The sequence below is a fragment of the Coprinopsis cinerea genome (genome assembly GCF_000182895.1).
Source record: "Coprinopsis cinerea okayama7#130 chromosome 10 map unlocalized cont3.10, whole genome shotgun sequence".
In the NCBI taxonomy this organism is placed as follows: Eukaryota; Fungi; Basidiomycota; class Agaricomycetes; order Agaricales; family Psathyrellaceae; genus Coprinopsis; species Coprinopsis cinerea.
In genome coordinates this window covers 1,277,700-1,290,660 of record NW_003307535.1, presented here as the reverse complement: position 1 = coordinate 1,290,660, position 12,961 = coordinate 1,277,700, and the positions used below count along the sequence as shown (strand labels likewise).

At 52.4% G+C, this 12,961-nt stretch overlaps 6 protein-coding genes across 6 annotated transcripts; 2 read left to right on the top strand and 4 right to left on the bottom strand.

Annotated features, from left to right (window-relative positions):
• Window positions 1-254: 254 nt before the first annotated feature.
• On the bottom strand, window positions 255-1,704 carry CC1G_15310 (hypothetical protein; the record flags this gene model as incomplete). Its single annotated transcript, XM_002910357.1, has 4 exons — window positions 255-827; window positions 898-990; window positions 1,043-1,430; window positions 1,487-1,704. 4 exons carry the CDS (start codon window positions 1,702-1,704, stop codon window positions 255-257), a joined length of 1,272 nt encoding a protein of 423 aa, XP_002910403.1.
• Window positions 1,705-2,078: 374 nt separating this feature from the next.
• On the top strand, window positions 2,079-2,804 carry CC1G_09724 (hypothetical protein; the record flags this gene model as incomplete). Its single annotated transcript, XM_001834172.2, has 4 exons — window positions 2,079-2,130; window positions 2,179-2,270; window positions 2,317-2,500; window positions 2,558-2,804. The coding sequence occupies 4 exons, from the start codon at window positions 2,079-2,081 to the stop codon at window positions 2,743-2,745; spliced, it is 516 nt and encodes a 171-aa protein (XP_001834224.1). The 3' UTR covers window positions 2,746-2,804.
• A 267-nt stretch (window positions 2,805-3,071) lies between these two features.
• On the top strand, window positions 3,072-6,141 carry CC1G_09723 (hypothetical protein; the record flags this gene model as incomplete). Its single annotated transcript, XM_001834171.2, has 5 exons — window positions 3,072-3,104; window positions 3,220-3,731; window positions 3,785-4,333; window positions 4,394-5,126; window positions 5,182-6,141. 5 exons carry the CDS (start codon window positions 3,072-3,074, stop codon window positions 6,139-6,141), a joined length of 2,787 nt encoding a protein of 928 aa, XP_001834223.2.
• A 658-nt stretch (window positions 6,142-6,799) lies between these two features.
• On the bottom strand, window positions 6,800-8,485 carry CC1G_09722 (hypothetical protein; the record flags this gene model as incomplete). The annotated part of the gene is made up of 9 exons (XM_001834170.2): window positions 6,800-6,892; window positions 6,955-7,072; window positions 7,133-7,171; window positions 7,232-7,399; window positions 7,468-7,585; window positions 7,651-7,855; window positions 7,910-8,008; window positions 8,069-8,263; window positions 8,327-8,485. 9 exons carry the CDS (start codon window positions 8,483-8,485, stop codon window positions 6,800-6,802), a joined length of 1,194 nt encoding a protein of 397 aa, XP_001834222.2.
• Window positions 8,486-9,079: 594 nt separating this feature from the next.
• On the bottom strand, window positions 9,080-10,836 carry CC1G_09721 (hypothetical protein; the record flags this gene model as incomplete). The annotated part of the gene is made up of 9 exons (XM_001834169.2): window positions 9,080-9,172; window positions 9,221-9,338; window positions 9,393-9,457; window positions 9,526-9,664; window positions 9,714-9,831; window positions 9,894-10,098; window positions 10,186-10,284; window positions 10,340-10,585; window positions 10,648-10,836. The coding sequence occupies 9 exons, from the start codon at window positions 10,834-10,836 to the stop codon at window positions 9,080-9,082; spliced, it is 1,272 nt and encodes a 423-aa protein (XP_001834221.2).
• Window positions 10,837-11,395: 559 nt separating this feature from the next.
• CC1G_09720 (hypothetical protein) lies at window positions 11,396-12,851 on the bottom strand (the record flags this gene model as incomplete). The annotated part of the gene is made up of 8 exons (XM_001834168.2): window positions 11,396-11,488; window positions 11,552-11,672; window positions 11,729-11,767; window positions 11,829-11,993; window positions 12,056-12,170; window positions 12,226-12,421; window positions 12,500-12,598; window positions 12,660-12,851. The coding sequence occupies 8 exons, from the start codon at window positions 12,849-12,851 to the stop codon at window positions 11,396-11,398; spliced, it is 1,020 nt and encodes a 339-aa protein (XP_001834220.2).
• Between the last annotated feature and the right edge of the window lie 110 nt (window positions 12,852-12,961).

Below are 12,961 nucleotides of genomic sequence, written 5' to 3'. Positions count from 1 at the left end.
AAGGTCGTCGACGTCGTCGTCAGTCGTAAGCAAGCAGGCAACTGAACAAGGGGGTGCTATGACCGGCAGAACGAAAGATTGGGAAGGGCAATGACCAGAGAAGAAAAGAAAAGCTAATAACACAAGAGAATCGAGTATCGTAATCCTACAAAACACGCTCCAAAACGGACATTGGGCTAGGGCTATATACAACGAAAGCAAAAATCGCATTCGATAAAATTAGATCTCAATAAAGATACCTCTCCCTCCCCTCATTAATCAACTTCCTCACTCAACCTTCCCCCACCTCTCACTACGACAGCGCCCTCCTCTCCAGTCACAATATCCTTCTCCTTGTGAAGGGTTCTCACGACGCTCCTGGGCGCAACGCCCAAGACAGCCTCAGCAAATGCCAACATAAGCACCACGCCAGCGTTAAACAATCTCCACTCGCGACCTATCACGTCCAGCCCGTACACATGCTCCTGTGCTGCAAGCTTGGAATAGGGATATGCATACGCAACGGCGAACCTGATGATGGCAGCTGTAAGCGAGTCGAAAGGCGGTGGAGACGGTAGGCTTGTTCTGGGCTGTTGAGGGGCAGAAGCGGATTGTGAAGCGTCAAAAGTGCCGTCAGCTGCAAAGTCGACTGTTGTGCTCGTGGTGCGATGTTGAGGTGGTGGTGGTGGGGGCGTGAAGGAGATTAAATGACCAGCGAAGGCAGGGACAATCAAGGTTGGGATCACCCAATGTAGAAGTACAGTCCAAAACGCAGAGGTTTGGAAGGCTGCTAATGGTGCGTAGGGAATGGATAATGAGAGCCCGTCTGGTTTCGGTGAAAGGGGAATCTGGAGAGTTGGAAAAAGTTTGATGAGGATTAGCCAGTCTACAAGGGAGTGGCATGGGATAGAAACTGACCGCGAAATAGGCCCATGGGATGACGGTATACCAAATGTACCCAAACTCGAACAACGCAGTTAGCGTCCACAAGTTTTGGGAGTTTGACAAGAACTGTGGGAGCACGTCAGTACACGATACACACACATACTCCACAAACACTCACCTCTCTCGTCGCCTCTAGGTATTCGTGTCCGTTATGGATAATCTCTTGGGTTACGAGTTTCTCCTGAACCGCTGGAATGATTTGCTGCGGTTTTGAAATGACCTCGATGATACTCTTGGCCGGACTTGGTGGTAGGGAAGGCAAGACGCTGGGGGACCCCTCATTATCGGCCATAGCGGTTATAGGCGCAGCGGGGGAGGCAACGGATTTAGCAGGAGAGGCTTGTGGTGTAGCAGTAGACGGCGGAGATGAGAATACGGGTTGTTTGAGAGCCATTGAGACATCTCTCAAGTCATGTGGAGGAGTTGACTCTCGAATAGGATCGAGAGGGGCAATGCGCAAAGAGGAACGCGGTTTTTCCGACGCGGTGCTCGGTGGAGCCTTGAGTCTAATAGATAGTCACATATTAGTTCATCGCTTCAAGTAGTCATAGAAATGACATACCCCGTTGGTGCGACACTCCCGCGCCTCCGCCCTCTGGCGTATAGTCCGGCAAACTTGGCGTCTTCCTCGAGTTCGGGGTTGTTGTCAAGGTGTTTCTTAATTCTGGTCTGTAAATCGTCTTTAGTGCCCTGATCGCTGATATTGAGGGCGGTCGCGATGTCCTGGAGTTCGGATTTCTTCTTTGGTGCAAGGGCACCGGTAAAGGCGACAGGGGCCATGACGGGAGGAGAAACACAACTTGATCAACAGCCCCGTGTTCAACAATCCCTGTCACGCGTATCAAAATTTGTCTCTGTTTACGCGACCAGTCACGTGATCGCTCAATATGGGAACCTCTCCTAAACCTTGGTTCAAGAGACAAAAGACGGTTAGAAAATAAAAGACGGGGTATTCGGAGTAGAAGAGGGGTATAGAAAAGACCTGTATGGTATAGACGATGGAGGAGAATGAAATGGGAGTTGTGGTTGCTATCAATCAATTGTCGTTGGGATAAAAGACCATCAGTGTGATTCCGTTGCCTTTAGCCTGGCTTTCCCTCTTTCTTCATCGTCCTCTGGTAGGATTCCCATACTTTCCTTTATTTTTCGCCGCAATGCAGTTCCTTTTCCTCGTCTTTTCTTTCGTCGTTGCTCTGGCTGGCCAAGGTACCCATTTTTAAGCCCCTAAGCACGGCGGTTGCTAACATAAACCAGTGCTCGCTTTCGATATTCCGGATCCGCACAACAAGATCACCTACACCACCCAGAATATCCTCAACCTTCCAGATGGTCCTGTTACCCAGGCTGTATGTCGTCCCTATTCATTCAGAATCCAGCTAATAGCCACTGTAGTGTGCAGCCAACTTGACTTTGGCCAGGAACATGATCAATGGCTGCAACGACAACACCGCCTGCCTGTGCGGAACGGATGTGGTCTGGGCTTTGGTGGACAGCCAAACCTGCATGCTCCATTTCCTCATCGACAGGAACCTTCCGTCTCCCGATCTCAAGGTCGGCTCAAACATCATCGTCTCGGGTATGCACCACCACCGTCCAAGTCTTTAGGTTTGCGCTGACCGACTGCTGTCGACAGGATACGCTGCACAGTGTGCTGCCTTGGCCAACGTTACCTTGCCACCCGAGCTGTCTGCGTTGACTTTGCCTGAGAAATGGGATGGCCCGTTTGTCGCTGTTCTCCCCGTCGGCGGTGCGGTTGTTGTTGTGATCATCGGGGCGTTGCTGGGCGGGTCAGCACTGTTCCTGCTTTCCAACTTAGACTAGTGGTTGTATGTAGCGGCATTTGCGATGAATGATACAAGGAATATGCGGTTCCCACGATTCGATCTCCGCGTTGTATAGAGGAAATTGGTAGATGGAACTGGTCAACTCTAACCTCCACAATGTCCACCTACAAATCTGCAATTCGCACCCAAACGCAACAAGGCGAGCCAGAGCCTTTCAAGTATCGCAAGGAACTGCGCCATCTTCAAGACGCTTTTCCAAACTGGACAAACGATGGTAAAACAACACACCTTTTTCACCCAAAAATTCATTCCCTGACGACGTCTCAAAAGACCTCCAAACCCTTCTCCTCGAAGTGAACGGCGATGTCCAGCTGGCTGCCACCAGGATCACAGACGGTGCGTCGTTTTCGCCACCTCGTTGCCATCGAGCATCAGGGTGACATGTCACGCTCTCCACCGCCCAGGCGTTGCGGTTCAGTGGGGCGAAGTTTCACGCAAGAAGGACAAAAAGACGCCATCTGCTGCCCAAGGCTCAAAGGATCATGCCCCAGTCAGAGGCGACTCTCGTGGTGGAAGGGGTGGTCGAGGCGGCAGGGGCGGTCCCCCAGGACGCGGTGGTCCTGCTTCTCGTGGTCGAGGCGGTGTAGCCAGAGGCGGCGCCAACCATCGTACCGACAGCCCTCGCCCCGCGTCCACAGCCCCCACAGCCAACGGCGCAACCCCAGACAGCACTCCAGCGGCACAAGCCACCAACAAATCAGCCATCGCAGACAAAGAGGCACATGACCAGCAAAACGCTGTCACCCCATCCACCTCTGGATGGACCGAGGCCTCGTCGTCCCAGCCAGAAACTTCAACTTCGACGACTTCAGTCTCTGCCGCCGCACAGCCCTCGACATGGAACCAGGACCCTTCCGCTGCTGCTGCTCCCAATGGATTAGCCGCCACTCCTGTCCACGCGCCTACTGCAAGACAGCCCATCAAGCCTGCTACGACAAAACTCTCTTGGGCTCAGATTGCTAGGTGAGTGCGATCCACGTTGATTTTTTATCGATGAATGTTTAATCGGAAATCAGTAAGCCGCAGGAGAAACCCGCTCCTCCTCCTCCCGCACCCGCACCTGCCCCTGTCCCAGTTGCTCAGCCAACTCCCCCTGCGCCAGAGGTCAAGGAGGCTCCTCCTGCAGTTCGAGAAGAACCTACAACCGTTCAGGCACCCGTTTGGGATGACGAGCCGCCCGTCAAGGCAGAACCTGTAAAGGAAGAACAGCCTCAGCCCAAGGCCGAACCCGAGCCAGTTCCTGCAGCCAAACCAGAGCCTAAACCAGAAGCCGCTGCTCCTGCTCCTGAACCGCCTCGAGAAGAACCGGCCCAGGCCAAACCAGAGCCCAAACCAGCTGCTCCAGTGCCTGCATCCGCTACTCCCCAACTCCCCGCCCACACAACCGCAACTCCCTCCCCCAAACTCGCTTCTCGATCTGCTGCTGGCGTTCGCGCTGGCCCACGATACAAGGTCACGGACCAGCCCGTTGTCATGCCAAGCTCATTTGGCGCTGGCATTGAAAAGGTTGGCATGCAGTTCGGTAGCTTGAGCCTTGGCGGCGAATCGCTGAGCGAATCCACCCCGTACGTCCTTATCCGTCTAATCGTCTATTTTTAGCTCTAACGGTTGTTGACGTTTTACAGTGCTGAGCCTGAAACTCCAGCTGCTGCTCCCACACAGGAACCTCCCGCCCCCAAAGCCGAGACCAAACCCGCATTCGAACAAACGCCCAACCCCCCTCCTGCCACTGCCCCCGCTGCTTCAGGCTCTCTCGGCTCCGTCTTCCAACAACAGCAACAACAACCCCTCCCACAAGCTGCTCCCGCTCAAGCTGCTGCGCCTCAACAAACTCACCAATCCATTCCCAGCTCCGTCTCCCAACCCATTCACTCCACTCAATCTGCCTTGCCCTCTCACGCATCTGTCAACGCCTCCCTGGGACAATTCTCTCAACAACAGCCACAGCAGCAACAACAACAACACCAGCCCGTTGCTCAACAACAGCAACAGCAACAACCTCCCCTGTCGACCAACCATCAACAACTTCCCCATCTCCAACACCATCTACCACAACAGCTCCAGTCTCACGGCCACCAATCCTATGGCCAACACAACTTGCCTTCTCAGCTCGATGGACCTTCTCAGATCCAGCCCACCGTCCAGCAGCAACAACCCGCTTTGCAAAACACCTCGCACTCGAGCTACTTCAGGCAAAGCGAGGCTTCTGCTCCTTACTTCAACACCCCCACTCCCCCTACTACCCAGGCTCAGGATACTCCTTACGGTGCCTTTGGTCAGCTGAATGCTCAGAACCAGCACCAGACTTCCCACTCGAGTGCGTTTGGATCCAACGACTACGGTTATGACAATCAACGCGTAAGTTTCTTTTTACCCGTGCACTGGGACTTGTTCTGATAATATGTCTCACCAGACTGGATTCGGTGGTCGCAACGTTCTCGGACACGAGGACAACAAGGGACCTGCCTCGCAAGCCTCAGCCAACAGCGTCCTCCCTCCCAGCGCTCAGGCCTCCCAGCAACAGAATGCTGGACCTACCCAACAAACTGGCGCCGGTCCTCAGCAAGGATACGCTCCTCCTCACGTCCCATACTACTACTCTCCCTATGGGCCCCAGAACCAGTACTTTGGCAGCCCCTACAGCTCCGGGTACGGTCTCCCCCAGCCCTTCGTCAAATACCCCATGTTCCAGCCTGGCCCTCCAGGCCCTGGATCCGGTCCTAACCCCGCCAACAAGCAGCCCGGCAGTAACGTCGGTGTCGGCCTCCAACCGCAGAGCAACCCCTACGCAAGCCAAGGTCTCTACCAGGGCTACGACGACTACCAGACCCACCCTCACCAACAACAGCACCAGCAATCACACAACCTTGGTCTCGGCCAGAGCGGTGTTGGCGTCGGTAGCGGCGAGTATGGCAAGCAGCTGTATGGAAGCTCCGGTGGCATGCAAGGTTTCATGGGCTTGGGTAGCCAGTCGACCGGTGTAGGTGGACCCAACTCGTCTGCCAACGCTCCTCGTGGCGGTGGCCAGTCTCCCGAAGCTGCCTACAAGCCCTACGGCAGCAAGGACGTTGGCGGCGGTGTTGGAGGGCGCAGCGGATCTGTACAGCAGCCTAGCCAAGTCCAAGGCCAGCCTCAAGGTCAAGGACAAGGCCAGGGTGGACAGGGCGGCCCTCAAGGCCAAGGATTCTATGGCGGACACCGCTTCGGTTCGGGTGTCGGAGGCGGTGTTGGTGGTGTTGGCAGCAATGTTGGAGGACCTCAGCAGGGTGGACATCATCAAAGCGGACCTCAGGGTCACTTGAACTACTCCCAGAGCGGCAATGACGGCAACTTCTACCCGTACCGACAGAATGCTGGTGGGTACTGGCAGTAAACGCCAGCACCGCACATGTGTTGTACGACAAGCCCCCTCTCAATCCTCGACATGACGATCCACTCCCATCCTTGTAATTATTCATCGTCGTCGTCAGGAACACTTTCTTGCTCTGGATGAACACGAGTTAGCAGCCCTTGCCTCCCTATCCCGTACTTGTTTTCCGACTTTCGCTACTCAGTGCTGCTCTTTTTGTTCGATCGCATGATGTTACTACTACCTACCTACTGCGTTGTACTAGTTTACCATTCTTTCTTCACTTCTTGTTAGGGTTTGGTTGGTTCAAGTTGTTTCGTCGTTGTTCATCCACTGTAGTATCATCAGCATCCATCATTTTTTCGTGTCATTCATCTTTTTCTCTTTTCCTTTCGGTTTTCTCTGTAGTTTGTTTCTCTATCTGTCTCTCAATCACGTCCCATCCCATCCACTCAATCAATCAATTCATTCCTCTCTCTCTCGTTCATCCACTTGTATGTTGTAGCATGACGATTACCTGGTCCCGCTCTTAATCGTACAATACTCGAGTATGCATCCTGATTTGCGTGACACCGTGCGAGATGGTTTTGGAGGGGAGCACTCCAGGTGCAACGGCCCGTCGATTGAACTATCTAAATACAGCATAAGTCGAGGGAGGAACTGGCTAGATGATCTACAACATTCAAGAGAAGGTGATCAAAAACACAGGACGAATGGCATCGTCCGAGTAGACGATAGTTTCGTTCAATCCTCCACCCATTCGATCGAAGACGACCTATATTCAATGCACCCCTCCATCAGCCAACTTTTCCGCTTTCAAAAAGGAACGCTACTCACAGAGTCGTGACCAGGAGGACAAGCCCTGACTTGTGCGAACCCGTTAACGTAGTGGATATTCCCAAGTACAACTTTGGTGAGTAGCATGGCCCCTGCTTGACCGCAGTAGCTATACGCTCTAGATCGGAAGGATTGAGCGCTCAAATACCACCGGGGAATGACGTGGGTCCCAACTTACTTGTTCGAGGCAGTGGAGGAATAAACGCCGGGTCCGAAGCTGCACCAATCCAGCATCAGGATTCATTGCTGAAACAAAAAAAGAAAACTTCAAACGCACGCTCCGCCCGCATTCGCCAAACTAACTTTGAAAGAGGTCTTCAAGATGCAACAGACCGCACAAGTCGCGTTGGCACAGACAGTCGTCTGGTTCGTCCCATCATTTTTGCCCAAGTTGCAGACTCGTCGTGTACCGTGGTAGCGGAATTGTTCGTTTTTCACTCGTCGTCTGCGAAGTCAAAGGCGGGCAAGGAATGGATCAGACAGAGAAGGATTGGGCGACAGGATACTAGATACCGGTAGGCATCATAAGGTTTCAGAAAGTCTTCGTTCTCTATGATCTTGAAGACTTTGCTTATCGCTGGACGAGGGCCACTCGAGTTGGTGATCCATGCCTTGATAAACCTCTGCTCCACTGCATTCCCACAGGTAGCGTATTAATCGCAAACTCTCGATCATGTTCAGCTTGGGACAACGTACCCATCTCGTATGTCGCGTGTCCCTTCGGTGCCTCGAGCAACAAAGGAGTCTGCTTCACCGCCAACCTCTTGCACGTTCTCCCACAAAGATGATAACGGCCTAAGCGGGGCCGACATCGACAGAACAGACAAGCCAGTTTAGCCTTTTCAGCACAAGTAGTCCCGCATTGGGGGTAGCTCCCGTGCTTTGGTTTGCGATGGCAGTACTGTCAAGGGGTTCGTTACCCTGCACACCTCTCAAAAGGTGAAGACACGCTCACATTGCACATGGTCGGATCTCCTCCATCTTTGGCTAGCTTCTCTAAACATGTCAGTCCACAAGTCACTGCACCACGATAAGACGGGTTCTTCTTGCATATCTAAAGAAGGACCCATCGTCACCCATAGGGAACCTCATCAACCACGAAGGTTGTACGTACCACACAAGGAGGCCTTGGAATCTTTTGAATTCGAGCTCGAGCTCCATCTGGCCCATGGGTATGGAAACCACGACCCGCAGTTCCAGAGGATGCAACAGCGCCTTGGGTCGCACTTTGCAAAATAGCAGCACAACGCATGCCACATGTCGAATACGTGCGCCCATTCTTGGAGTATATTGGGCGGGCCAAGCATACCTGTACACCGTAATGTGTGAGTTTCAATCGAAAGAGTTGGATAGAAAATGGTGTAAGACCCACAATGCATATCCCCACAGAAGGCGGGCTCCCGCCATCCAGACTCAAAGAATCTAGACTTGTGACCAGAGAATCGGCGTCATCCGACCTAGATTCCTGGTCCCAGAGGATACTTCCATCGTCAGAGTCCAAATCAGAAGGATACCCATAATCATCAGCCATTGCAATAGCGCGGGATAGTGATTTCAGACGACGCGGATAGGAGAATCGACTTGGGGACTGAACGCAGGTGCAGACGGATGGAACGTGCGAGGCAGCTCTCAAGCTTAAAAGAGGGGTTCATTTCGCTCTTCGTCGCGTATATATATGTCCAACGTAAGTGGAAGCGCTCAAAGACGAACCAGTTCCCAATCAGCCGCAGCTGCCCAAGAGAGGACAAATCGAGTCGAAGAAGCCGAAGAGGGACCACACGAGGCAGAGTCGATTGGTCACGTTGGACGATGTCGCATACAGGCGCAGAGAGTCCCCAGAGAATACGAGATGTCCCTTCCCTTTGCGTTCCTTGGGATGGTCGCAGCAGTACGGAATCCACATGCGGTCACTCCTGTTGCGAACAAAGTGTAAGTGACCAACGCGAATCAATACATACCTGGGCCGCATCAAAAAGGCGGCCCGTCCGCAACGCGGCTTTCCTGGCTAGAGTTCAACGTTCAACGTTCAGACTGTGAGTAAGAAAGTATCGGGAACTTCACAGGGCCTATGATAGTCATTCTCTCGACCCAATCGCAATTAGGATCTAGCTTTGTGACTGAACATTTAGGAGAAAGTTATCAAGAATACAGGGCGGATAGCATCATCTGTATATACAACTGTTTCGTTCAAGGTGCCATTTTGGCGATCGAATATAACCTATACAACAGTCAACGAGGCAACAGCACAGGCTGGGAGACGACTCACGGAATCATAGCCTGTAGGACAGGACATGACTTCATTCCAAGCACTGACCGTCCTAACCTTTCCGAGTACGACTTTTGTAACAAGAACGGCTCCGCTAGTGTTAGAGAAACTGAACGCTCTAGGAAACACGTTAAGCTGAGTGTGGTAGTGGCCAACGAGGGAAACGACGTACTTGTTCGAAGCTGAAGAGGTATAAACCCCAGCGCCAAACCTATTAAGAATGAAGAACGCGAGCAGCTGTCCAATGGTATATGAACGGTAGCTTGGGAAAGCACGCACGCTCCAGTGGGTTTAGCAAGGCTCACTTTGAAAGATGTCTTCAGGATGTTGCACATGGAGCACCGACTGTCGTTGCAGACCTTAGTTTGGTTTGATCCAACTTTACCAAGACTGCAAGTCCGTGTAGTGCCGTGGTAGCGGAACTGCTCATTTTTCACCCGCTTCCTGTCAGCGCGGTTAGATGGACAGCAATTTCTCGAGTATTCAAACCTACTTGTAAGCATCATACGGTTTTAAGAAATCCGCATTTTCTATAATCTTGTACACCCTTTTGACCGTTGGGCGGACGCTGCTTGCACCTGCTTTCCAAGAGCTAAGAAAGTTCTTCTCCACTGCACCCAAGGACGAGAGTCGGGTTAATTTCTGTTCAGAAGATATCACCGAGTCCACCTACCCATTTCATAGGTCGCATGTCCCTTTGGCGCCTCGAGCAAAAGGGGTGTTTGCTTCGTCGAAAGCTTCTTGCACGCCATACTGCACAGATGATATCTTCCATTTCTGGGACGGGATCGACAATACAGACACGCTTTGTTGGCACTTTCGGCGCATGTCGTCCCACATTGAGGCTCAGTACCCTGTCTGGGCTTTCGGTGACAATACTATTGAGAGTTTGGCAGCCCGGAATGAACAAGGTCAGCGAGATTAGCACCGTCTCTCCCCAAAGAATCTAGTCCAACGACACTCACGTTGCACATGGTGGGATCTCCTCCATTCGTTGCTAGTGACTCCAGGCATGTAAGCCCGCATGTCACGGCATCACGGTACGAGGGTCGCTGTTTACAAACCTGACAAAGTTCAGCCCCCAGAAGATCCAGTCCAACGTCAATCTCGAAGACGTACCACACAAACTGGCTTCTGAGTATGAGAACTATCCCCATTCGCAGTCGATGCCGGTAAAGCCCTACGGCGGGTGCCAATAGCTGGAGCACGCGGAGGTGGTCGAACTGAAGGGGTCGAAGTGGGGAGGCGCTTAATGGAAGGAGCCGGGCTAGCCTGAGTGGCGTTCTGAAGGATAGCTGCGCATCTTAGACCGCAAGTCGTATACGAGCGTCCATTCAGCGTGTATTTAGGCCGTGCAAGGCATATCTGGTATGCAATGTCAGTTCGTGATTTCAGAACTGCACGGGGTAAGTGTCCAAAGCACTTACAATGCATAAACTCTCCACGGGATGGAGAACAAGGGGACGACGGCGCTCGCTATTGGAAATGCTCAGGTCATCGAAACTATCCAAGAAATCCTCGTCGTCGTCGTCGAGATAGTCCCTCGAATCCTGGTCCCAGAGAATACTGCCCTCATCGGAATCCAAATCAGAAGGGTAACGATAATCGTCGGACATTATGAGCAGTGGATGATTGGGCAGAGGCTGAAAGATAAGAAACGGGTTGACTTGGGGACTGGACGCAGGTGCAAACGCAGGGGACTTGCGTAACAGCACTCAAGCTCGAAGGATCGATTCACGTCTTTCCTACTCATATATACCCCGGCTCGAAAACGTAAGCATCCCAGGACGAACCAGTTTCAAATCAGCCGCAGCAATTGTATACCCAAGAAGCACGAGAGCATCCAGCACGAGGCAGCCGTAATCGATTGAAGTTACAAGGGGTGTGAAAGAACCCTAGTGTAGTTTTATGCTCGCTGATGGTGAGCTTGCAATCCCGTTTCTCCAGAGTAGTCGGATCCTATGCAGACATCAGATTTCGAGGAAAACAGGTCAAGACGTCCCTTGCACAGTTGGAAGTATGGGTGATGGTTGAAGAGGGTTGAAGGCGAAGTTCAGCCCGATTTGGGACTTTCGCCCCAGCCAGTGGCGCGCCGCTGCTGGCCAAATGGATGGCCCCCCTCGTCGTCCGGCATCATCATCTTTTCAATGCACACTCGGCCTCCAGGAAATATATTTAAGAGAAGGTAATCATGAAGACAGGTCTAATAGCATCATCTCTGTATACGACTGTCTCATTCCGGGCGCCATTGTGGCGATCAAACACGACCTACAAGTAACATCCGTCAGGCTCAGGTGACGATCCGGAGAACGGATTGGCAAGATGACTTACAGAATCGTATCCACGAGGGCAAGACTTGACTTCCTGGAAAGCAGTCACCGCTCTTGCCTTTCCAACAACGACCTTTGTGACAAACACGACACCTCCGCCAGGGCTGGGGTGGCTGTAGGCTCTATAAAGCAACATTCAGTGAACGTTTTGGTGAACCAGACAACGCCAGAGGCATACTTATTCGAGGCGGATGATGTGTAGATTCCCGCGCCAAACCTGAGGGGATAGAATGGGTCAGTGTCTTCACTTATAGCCCATGCAACCAGTAAGCACATACGCTCCAGAGCGCTTGGCAAGGCTGACTTTGAACGAGGTCTTCACGACGTTGCACATGCCACATGTACCATTATTGCACAGTTGGGTTTGGTTCGAGCCGGCTTTCCCCAATTTGCAGGTTCGTGTCGTGCCATGGTATAGGAATCTCTCATTCCCCACCCGGTTCCTTTGGCGTCGGCCAGTGATCAGGTCATGGACGATGGACCTTGGCTGTTCGAGTGTACCTACTTGTAATCGTCATACGGCTGCTGAAGGCCAGCATTCATTACAACCTTGTATACACCCGTCACTGTTGGCGGTGTACTACTTCCCTCTTTCCAAGAATCAACAAAGTTTCTTTCCACTTGACAATGCCCAGATCAGTGCTCCGACTTTGGGAGAGAAGAGACACCACTCACCCATTTCGTATGTTTCGTGACCCTTGGGCACCTTCATAACAAGAGGAGCACGCCTCATCGCAAGCTTCTTACACGCCATGCCGCAGAAATGCCAGAACCTCCCATTCCTTGCACGAGCACGGCAGTATAGACATGCCTTCTTGGCATTGGCAATGCACCTCGAGCCACATTGAAGGTGTAACGGACGGAGCCTCGGCTTTCGATGACAAAACTTTTCAAGGAAGAGAAGTCAACACATAGTCTAGATATAGCATCGGACATCAAAGACACTCACATTGCACATCGCAGGATCCCCGCCACCAGTAGCCAACTTCTCCAGGCACGTAAGTCCACATGTCACAGCACCGCGATACGAAGGTCGCTCCTTGCAGATCTGACAGAGGACAGAACAATCAAACGCAAACTCCGTCTGGTAAGAGAGGGAGAGACTGTACGATGCAGATATTAGGGCTTGTGCCCACGCTCTGGCCAAAAGCACCAGCAGCGCGAAATGGTTGGCGTGGGCTTGCCAACAAAGTGGTGGAAGACCTTGGGCTATAAACGCTCAAAGCGTCCATGCTGGCCACCAGAGAACTGAGATCTGTCGTCGAGTACTGCCTCGACACCGCTGTGCTGCGGTTGGACATTGCAGAGTTGGAAAGATAATGCAGATGCTAAACTGGAGTATAGCGACTTGGGAACTGTGCGCAGGTACAGAAGTGAGGGACATGCAAGACAGCTCTCAAGCTCGAAGAAG